This window comes from Austrofundulus limnaeus, unplaced genomic scaffold, assembly GCF_001266775.1.
Source record: "Austrofundulus limnaeus strain Quisiro unplaced genomic scaffold, Austrofundulus_limnaeus-1.0 Scaffold701, whole genome shotgun sequence".
NCBI classification, from domain to species: Eukaryota; Metazoa; Chordata; class Actinopteri; order Cyprinodontiformes; family Rivulidae; genus Austrofundulus; species Austrofundulus limnaeus.
Window position 1 is genome coordinate 32,776 of NW_013953103.1, and position 9,644 is coordinate 42,419.

The 9,644-nt window shown below is 40.4% G+C and overlaps 1 protein-coding gene across 1 annotated transcript in view; it reads left to right on the plus strand.

The window, feature by feature from the left end:
* Window positions 1-9,644, plus strand: part of kalrna (kalirin RhoGEF kinase a) — a gene marked incomplete at its 5' end in the record, with an annotated part of 224,213 nt that overhangs the window by 13,268 nt on the left and 201,301 nt on the right. Inside the window, 4 exon segments of the mRNA XM_014027944.1 lie at window positions 5,121-5,312; window positions 5,791-5,960; window positions 7,767-7,941; window positions 8,190-8,436. Of these exon segments, the coding sequence (XP_013883398.1) occupies window positions 5,121-5,312; window positions 5,791-5,960; window positions 7,767-7,941; window positions 8,190-8,436 (784 nt within the window).

Sequence of the window (9,644 nt, forward strand, 5' to 3'; positions counted from 1 at the left end):
CAAAGGCTAACAGGCTAAGCTGAGGTTGTTCTTCCATGAAGCAGCTCTGTTGTCCTCCATCCATATTTTCAGTTACAGGCTGAGTCATTTCTACTTTCTCCTGTTTGTCAACGCTCTCTGGTTTCATTTAAGAGTCGATCATCAGATATTTTCCAAGATTAACCTTCAGGGTGGATATAGCTCGCTAGCACCGATGACCTAGTTGATGTCATCATTTACCCAGAATGCTTTGCATGTAAAGAAAATGGCCCCGTCCATGTAATGTATTTTTAAACTTTTAGTTTAAAAATGATAAAAAACTGAACATCCTACAGTATTTTTACATTCTTTATTTTACAGTTAAAGTATATGTTTATCATATAAAGTCTAATGTTACAACTAATCGGGGATCCCTTTAAAATGATAAAGTTTAAAAAGATAGTAAAAAACGGGGGAAAGAGATAGGAGGATTTTGTGTACACAGAAGACAGCACAGAGAAACAGTGACTCGTCTTGGCTGTGCTGACCCAGAGAGAGGTCACCTCCCACTGACAGCCATGATGGTGATGACCGGTTAACTCCTCCATCATCTACTGAAAATAAATATCCATTCTGACAACATCACAGTCTAGACTCGATTGATGACTCAGGGATGCAGATCCATGGTTACTCAAAGGTTTGTTAAGAAAAAATATGTTTTATCAATGTAAAAAGTCTCAGGACCTAAAAGAAAACCTCACAAAGATAATAAGAGACAGGGAACAGAAGCAGGAAATAGATAAGGCAGAAATAACTAAGGAGGGGAGCAGGGGCCTCATGCATCAGCGAGTGCTTAACTTTCATCCTAAATGTTGGCGTAGCGTCAAATTATGAGACGTGCCGATGCACTGAGTTAAATATCTCAGATATGAAACATTTCCTGAGGTGTCATGTTTCAGATAATCTCTACTATTTATCAGACAGACGTTGCTGCTGAAAGCTTTTATGTTTTTTTCAAAGTGAAAATGTTACTGAACCATGAATTAACAGCCAGGGGCTGTTGTGTTTTTTTGTGTTGTTTTGTTAGCCTTGTGTTTGTGTGTAAAGGCCATTAAATTAGTCTGAAGCCATATTCTGAGGTGGAAACAGAATCTTCTTTAAATGCTAGTGAATTTATCCAAAACTAATGATGAACAACATGAATGACATTTAGAATCAGGAAGTCTTGTTTACCCCTCTGGAGTACAATTTTATTCGCATGAATATCCTTTAAAGTTTAGTATCACATCCAACACCAAGCAATGACCACCGTTAATTTTAAATTAACTTGTTTTGTGACATTTAATGACTGTTTTGACTTAGATAACTGAACCGAAAACAACAAAAAGAGGGAAAAAAGCAGGTTAGTGTGGAACAATGTAGAAGATATCCAAACATACAAAAAACTACTTTAAAAGTACAGCACATAATAAGTTTAATAGCTACAAAAAGAAATGAGATATACTTAGCGTATATGACCTTCAGAGTAGAGCTGCTGCTCCTCCACATTGATAGGAGCTAGTTGAGGTACTTCAGGCATGTCCGACTGGAAAGAGACCCCGGGAAAGACCCTGTACATGCCAAAGACACTGTCTCTTTACTGGCCAGGGAACACATTGAAATCCTATCAGAAGAGCTGGAAGAAGTGGCTGGGGACAGAGAGGTCTGAGCATCCTTATTTAAGCCACAACCAGATTCTGGATAAAGCAGAAGATAATGGATGAATGGTACAAGGCCCTGTCACACTAACGTTTTAGAAAACGTATATCGATGTATCAAAATTTTGTCCAACGCAATGGCGTACGCTGAAGAACTGGAGTTTCTTTTGAACATACTCTACTCTACAGTATGTACAGTGTACAGTACATACTGTATTGCAAATGAGTTGAATGCATTTATAACCTGAGTCACTTATCCATAACTTGACCGTAGTTAATACACKTTACACAAGTGTATGACAACCATTTTTTAGATACAGATCGTATGCGCAACAGTAGAGTAACTTAGGCCAAACTAATGCGTACCATGTTTGAACTATTTGCGACAATAGTGGATGTCACACATTGACATTGTAATGATTAGAGGTTTGAATCCCACGTGCAGAACTGCAATGAAATTGGTCCAAAAAAGGTTGCAACTAAAGGTTTTATTAAGAAAAACRCTGGTGTGGCAGCAAAGAAGTACTTAAAAAACAGACTTGGGAGCTAGAGAACACTGTGACTGTGGAGAACAGGATACAAACAGCAAAACTCTGACACCAGACTGAAGACAGACAACAGAATATAAAGGGGAACTAACGAGCTAAAACAAGAAACACCAGGGAGAGAAATGGGTGAGGAACAGGTGAGAGTGGCTGGAGCAAAGACAGGCAGGAGGGGGTAAACAGAAAGACAGTACATAAAACAAGAGTAACCAAAAAACACCCACAACAGACAGACTGTGACAGACATGTAGCATCAGAGTATGAAAGCAACCGAAAGTAACTGTCAGCAAGGATGTATACGTTTCCAATAAGTGTGTTTATCTGGGAGGGGTGCTGTTGGATAGATCACGTGTGTTGTGATTCATTGACAGCCATACCTTCTGCTGTTCAAGATAATGATGACTGGTAGGTTATTAGCAGTACTACATTTTAATTTTAGAAAACGCAAATCCGCTTATGAATTATAAAAATTAGTAAGACCGCTAAAGCGCAAACGAAATATTTAGGTCCGCAATTAGTGGATTTGCACTTTAGCGGACTGGTGCCCACCACTGGGAGTAGGGGGTGGTTATGGGCAGCAACATCCAATGAGGTAGGGAGGGAGTAGGATGGGGTAGTTGGTGGTGTTAAAGCTGGTGTGATGGGAGATAGTCCAGCAGGTAGTTCAATGCTGAATCTGTTGAAGAACAGAATCCTATATTAGGCTCTGTTCAGACTGTCCTGCTGTTGACGGTCGCGAGGGTTGAAACTTGTCTGAAATCAATCATTCTGTACTTTATTGCCAAAATGATAGACATTGCTTGTAATTTAGGGGGTGAAGCCTGTCTTTGATGATGTTCGCCTGTCATCAGACACATCATGTATAATAAAAGCTTTCACTGCTCCCTTCATTGGATAAATGCCAAGTAGCCTGTTACTAAACTTCTATGTGTTGTCATTTACACACTGATCAATATGCAAGACAACCACAATTTGTTGACCAAAGGAAAGTAGTTGAAATGCACAACATTCTTACACTGAAAGACTCATTATTGAAATATGAGAAAATAAGCAAGCTATGAATGAAATGTAAGAAAAATACACGTCTGTGTCTTATCTTATTCTTGTGTTGAACTCCCCACACGTCAGCAAAAAATKTAACACTGGATAATCAACAGCTTTGCAGTAAACAGCACAAATATACAAAAAGACAGATGTAAACACAATTTTTTGGCTGCTCCAGTGGACATAGAAGTGGTAACTGTGGGAACAGATGGTTAGCTGTCCTGTAAATACAGTGTTTTCCATAAAATGCAGAGTGTCACAATTATTTGTTGACCATTGAAATAACTGACAAAAACATTAACGTGACTCTTGTTTTTCTTCTGTAATTAGTGACAGGTCAGCTACAGATTATGGTTAGGGCTTGAGGTAGGGGTAGGGTTAGGTTGGTGCCCGCAACCTAATATCTTGTGGCACAACCTTTTGAGGTAATCGTTGCATTGAAAGGATTTCTGTAACTTTCTGTGATACATATGCATCTGTCCACAGGTATTTTGTCTCACTCCATGTCTCATGTTTAAATGTTTCCCTCTCTAGACTGCATGGGCGGCTGTGGCAGTGGTTTGGGGAGTCGTCCTGGAACCGGAAGGTCACCGGCTCGATCCCCCATCCAGCTGTCTCAGTTGTTGTGTCCTTGGGCAAGACACTTCACCCTTAATGCCTCTGATRTGTGTCCCATCAGTGTATGAATATGATTGGCACTGATTAGTCTCCATAGATGATTGTACATGTTAGCTTTGTAGAGACCTAATAGAGTGCTGTGTGAATGGGTAAATGTGTCACATTCTCAGTTCCGACTCGTCAACATATTGACGCTTTTCCAAAGTTCCCTCTGCGTCTTATTTTGACGCGTCGGTTGACCCCCTCGCGTCAGTCCTTGCCACCCGCGGCTTCTCCGGGTTGCCCCACCAGGGGTCTTTGGGTCGGGGGTCTGAGGTTAATATGAGGGATCAGGATAAGTGGTTAATTTTAGGTGCTGGGGTCAGGGATAGGATGTCTACAGTGAATATTAGGTAGTTTTAGGCTTTGGAACACGTAGTTGACGTGAATTTCCTACATTTTCCAAAAATGGTTAATTTTAGGTACTATGGTCAGGGACAAGATGTCTAAAGTGAATAAAGGTAATTTTAGGCTTTGGGACGGTAGTTTTTGTGCATTTTCTACACTTTCAGAAATTATAACAACAGATTCTGCCACATCTCATCAAAAAATGACGCAAGGGAAGTACTCGACGCGTCAAAGTTTGACGCAGAGGGAACTTTGGAAAAGCGTCAGTATGTGACGACTCAGGTGTGAGAATGGTTTGATAAATGGGGACACAGATTCTAGTGTGAAGCGCTTTGAGTGTCCTGGTTGGATAGAAAGGCGCTATATAAGTACAGTCCATTTACCATTTAACATTTACCATATTTCAGCTCCATTCACAGTTGTTCAATAGGATTTAGATCAGGGCTCAGAAGGACACTTGAGATTAGTCCAGTGTTTGGTTCTGAGCTATTCTTGGGTGTTTTTAGCTGTGTGTTTGGATCATTACCCTGTTGGAGGATCATGAACTTTGACTAGGACCAAGCTTTCTGACAGTGGGCAACACTTCTTGCTCCAGAATCCTTATTTTTTTAGTTTTTCTTTCACCCTGCACCGAATCCGATTGACTTCGAAAGTGGATCAGTTTTAGATGTATTTACATTTATTGCTTCTGCAAGTTTCATTACAATTTGTTTAATGTCTCATGACATATTTTACCAACAGACAAACACACAATTGTTTGATTATTTGATTCACTGATTGGTTCACTGATTGATTCATTGATTGGTTCATTGATTGGTTCATTGATTGATTCATTGATTGATTCATTGATTGATTCATTGATTGATTGCAGAACACGTACACAAATGCGGACAAACTACTAGAGGCAGCGGAACAGCTGGCTCAGACAGGAGAATGTGACCCAGAGGAAATCTACAAGGCAGCCAGACACCTGGAGGTTCGAATCCAGGACTTTGTGCGTCGGGTGGAACACAGGAAGCTGCTGCTGGACATGTCTGTCTCTTTCCATACACACACCAAGGAGGTGAGGATTAGACTGTTGCATTGGTTGATTATTGGTTTCGTGCAATCTCAGAGTTGCACAGTTAGTTAACCTGTTTTTATTAGTCTGGGTAGCAATATATAATACAGACCTGGAACTTACCTTGTACACACCAGGTATCTACCTGGATTGTGCATAGTATTTACCCGGTAAGTACTGGTATTTAAATTGTATGTGATAACTGAATTTTGCATAGGTGGGTACTTTGCCTGGTATATACTAGGGGTGTAAATCACAAGATCTGTCACAATATCATATTATATCAAGTACTTGCCAGCTACATATCTGGTATTTTCCTGGTACACACTGGGCTGTAAGTATATGAATTATGTACCCTACCAAGTACTTACCTGGAACAAACCTGGTACATATTGTACCAGGTACACACTCTGATCCACATTGATCTGTCACTAAGGAGATTGGTAAATTTGTGTACCTGAATATGTGTCTTCCTGTTCAGCTGTGGTCCTGGATGGAAGAATTACAGAAGCAGCTGCTGGACGACGTGTGCTGTGACTCTGTCGATTCAGTCCAAGCACTGATCCAACAGTTTCAGCAGCAGCAGACAGCAACACTGGAGGCCACACTCAATGTGATTAAAGAGGGGGAGGAGTTAATGCAGCAGCTCAGGTAACAATCAGCGTCGTCTTATTATTTAGGGTGCAGTTTAAGTCGAATCAAATAAAGACTCAGCCAACTGAACAATATTTATTATTTATTAGACACAACAGGATAGAAAGATTTATTCAGCAGCCCTTGAACAATGTTACTCAGTAAGTGCAAATCATRAAAGTGTTCAGATAAAATTATTTTACCTTTCACTTTTCATCCCAGGTGTTTAGGTTAAGGTTATCTTCACACTGCAGGCAAAAAGGGGTCCGAACCATTTTTGCCCATATGAGAGCATATTTGACTTTTTAATGACAGTCAAAATATAACAAATTCAGTTTTTGTTTTGTTTGTCTTTATTTTTCAAATTACACTCATGTTAATTGCATGTAGTACAAATTTAGATAAATATCTGATTTTTTTAAAAGTGACCACACTCTGAACCTTTATATCTGAATTTATCTGCCTTATTGATTATTATTAATAGGGATGCCTGATATATCTGTATTGATATCGGTATCGGCCGATATTGGTCATTTTTTAGAATATCGGTATTGGTCCGATATGTAAAACTGGGCCGATATTAATGTCCGGTATTGATTTCCCACGTTTTATCTTTGTGTTTCTGTTTTGGGAGGGGAGACGGTTGGTTGAGCGGCATCTGTTTGATCATAACAGTGATATTGATGCTGCAGCCAGGAATAACTGAAGCAGGGAGCCATGTCAGTTGTCTGGTTGTTTATTTACAGAATCAAAACAAGACCTAAGTGTGTTTTTGCGTATATGTATAATATAATTTGTATGTTTGTGTAATATCGGTAAATATCGGTTATCGGCCATAATTATATCGGATATCGATATTGGCTGAAATTTTCATATTGGTGCATCCCTAATTATTAATGGGGATGCACCGATACCCAATACTGGTATCGGTATCGATGCATCCCTAATTATTAATAATAATTATATTTGATCCAAATTCACTACTTCAGAATTTCTCYACACACTCTGACATGTGTAGCGTCTTCCATACACACAGCATGATGACTGTGACATCATGTCTTATGTGCATTCAGCTCTTTTTTGGCCTGTTGAGACTGGACTCTGATGGCTGTCACTTTTAAAGTCTGTAAAAAAAAAACACGAGATAAAAAAGTATTAGTCGAAATGACCAGGGGACTCATTTATAAAGGATTTCATAGGATTCATACCAAAAGTATGAAGTGAAATTAAATATCTGAGAGTGATCATTACAGTGTGGCTATAATTCCTCACTTCACCTTCTGTGTCACAGCTTCCCGTCTCCAAAATGAGCGTAGGACCGTACATTTTCACACCAGGTTTGGGTTTTATAAATTGCGTGAAAAGTGGCGAACGCAAGTTCTGGGCCCATTTTGTGCATACACAGGCTTTCTAAATCCGACCCCAGGAATGTGAATCTAATTTTAGAACATTTTATAAATGATAAGTTGTAGCTGTTTGGATCAAACCTTGGAAATAATGTTGTGTATAGTCACATGCAATAATCACAAGATGTCACATTCAGAGTATGTGTTGAGGCTAATGTTGAGGATCTGTGGAAGCCATCGTGAACTGGGTCTTTTTTAAAATTTAATTAGTTGTAGATGTAAATCTAGTCATTTCTGTCTCAAAGTTTTATTAAAATCTACCCAATGGTTCATGATGTATGTTAGCAACAGATGCAAAATGAAAAAGAACTTTAAATAAATAAATAAATAAAATGGTGAGAAATAACAACAGAACTCAGGAATTAATTGAGTTTTTGCAACATAAATGCACCAAAGATCTCATTGTGTCTCTGAGCAGGGACGCAGCGATGTCGACCAACAAAACACCACACTGCAGTTCCATTGCACACATCCAGGGGGTGCTGCAGCAGCTGGATGAGGCCCAGGGTCAGATGGAGGAGTTGTTCCACGAACGCAAAATCAAGCTGGACATTTTTCTGCAGCTACGCATCTTTGAGCAGTACACCATAGAGGTAAAGGACTTCAGGAGTTTGTTCAGACACTAACCTGATCAAAGTCTGCTGCTTCTCTTCATGACATGCCTCTACAGTTTAAAGTACGGAAACTGGCATCAGGTTGCAAACAAAATGAGGGTTTATCCATTTTTAAAGGTTCAAACAGAGAAGGCACATTTTTATAAAGTTTTAACTGACAGAACCAAGTCTGTTTCTTTAAAGGAAAGGTCAGTCCTGCTCATCAAATTTAGTTTGTGTCCTGTCAGGTCACAGCAGAACTGGACGCTTGGAACGAGGATCTGTCTCGTCAGCTAAAGGACGCCAGCCGCTCCGGCAGCAGCAGCAGCAGTGGGAGCGGCGGCGCCTCCTCTGGCGGCACCGAGGACATCACCCTGGCAGAGCAGCGACTGAAACGACATGCAGAGAGGAAAGGAGCAATGAACAACATGACGTTTGAAGTCATGCAGCAGGGTCAGGACCTCCATCAGTACATCATGGAAGTCCAGGCTTCAGGTACAAGAGGCACGAGAAAGACTGTGTGATAGTTAAAATKAACAAAAACACTCAGATATTCTTCTAGCGACTGTGGTAGATCAGTGGTCATGTTTAGGAATGACATCCAGCATAATTTCCAAATAGTTCATTCATGCGTGTTTGCTCGCTGTGGTGACCGCTGCAAAAGAGATTGGCTGAAAGAACAACTTAAGCTAGGTTTGTAGTTGATGCGTTGCACATAGCGCGAGGGTGTGAGCGCCAACAATGACACAATCACTCTAAAGCACAACTATAACCGAAACTTCAGATAGCTTCCTAAGGACACAGTAACTCCTAATTTACACTACATGCGTTCCGGCTCCGCTCCGGTCCGACCTCCGCAGCAAATACACACCCATTATAATCAATGAGAGTGTTACACTGGCTGCGCACGGCGGTGGTGAGCGGACGGCGCTCCAGCAAAATTAGAACAGATCCTATTTCTGCCGGACGCCGGAGCTGCGCCGGAGTCAATTTTTAAAGATTACTTCGCACCAACAGGAAGACGAATRAGCACAACATCCGTATTTTCAAARTAAGACATTATTCGCTGGATAATTTGTCAGAATAGTGTTGAAATTGCAGCTATATTAATAAATATATGGATATATTTCTACACAAATGCTGTCAGAATGTATCGTTCTGTTTGGGAAGCAGATAGAAACATGTAGCATGAAGCATATGTGCACACACACACACGATACACGTGGATTTTATTTTGAAATCAGAAGTTTCAAAAGGACGACAGCGAGACAGTTTCAACATAGATATCTAAAGCCTTTATATTAATGTTTTCAGCTGTGTTTGGAGTTCGTTTTTCACAGGATTAAATATTTTTTGCTCTGACTTCCACATTTATCAGTGGATTTATCGCGCAATCTCCTTCCTGCACACGCTTCTCCTCTGTGTGTCGCACTGGAGAGCAGCGGAGGCTGTATAAATTGGTACACAAACGAACAGCTGCGAACTGTGCAGTGCAGTGCAGCAGAGCGGAGACGCATGTAGTGTAAATCCGGGGTAAGATATAGGCCCTGATTCTCTAGTACAGCTGTAAGTTGGGGCTTGGTAGATCCGTATAATTCTCAAAAGACCTCATAAGGAAAGACGAAATGGCACAAGAAGGTAGGTAGGTAGGTAGGTAGGTAGGTAGGTAGGTAGGTAGGTAGGTAGGTAGGTAGGTAGGTAGG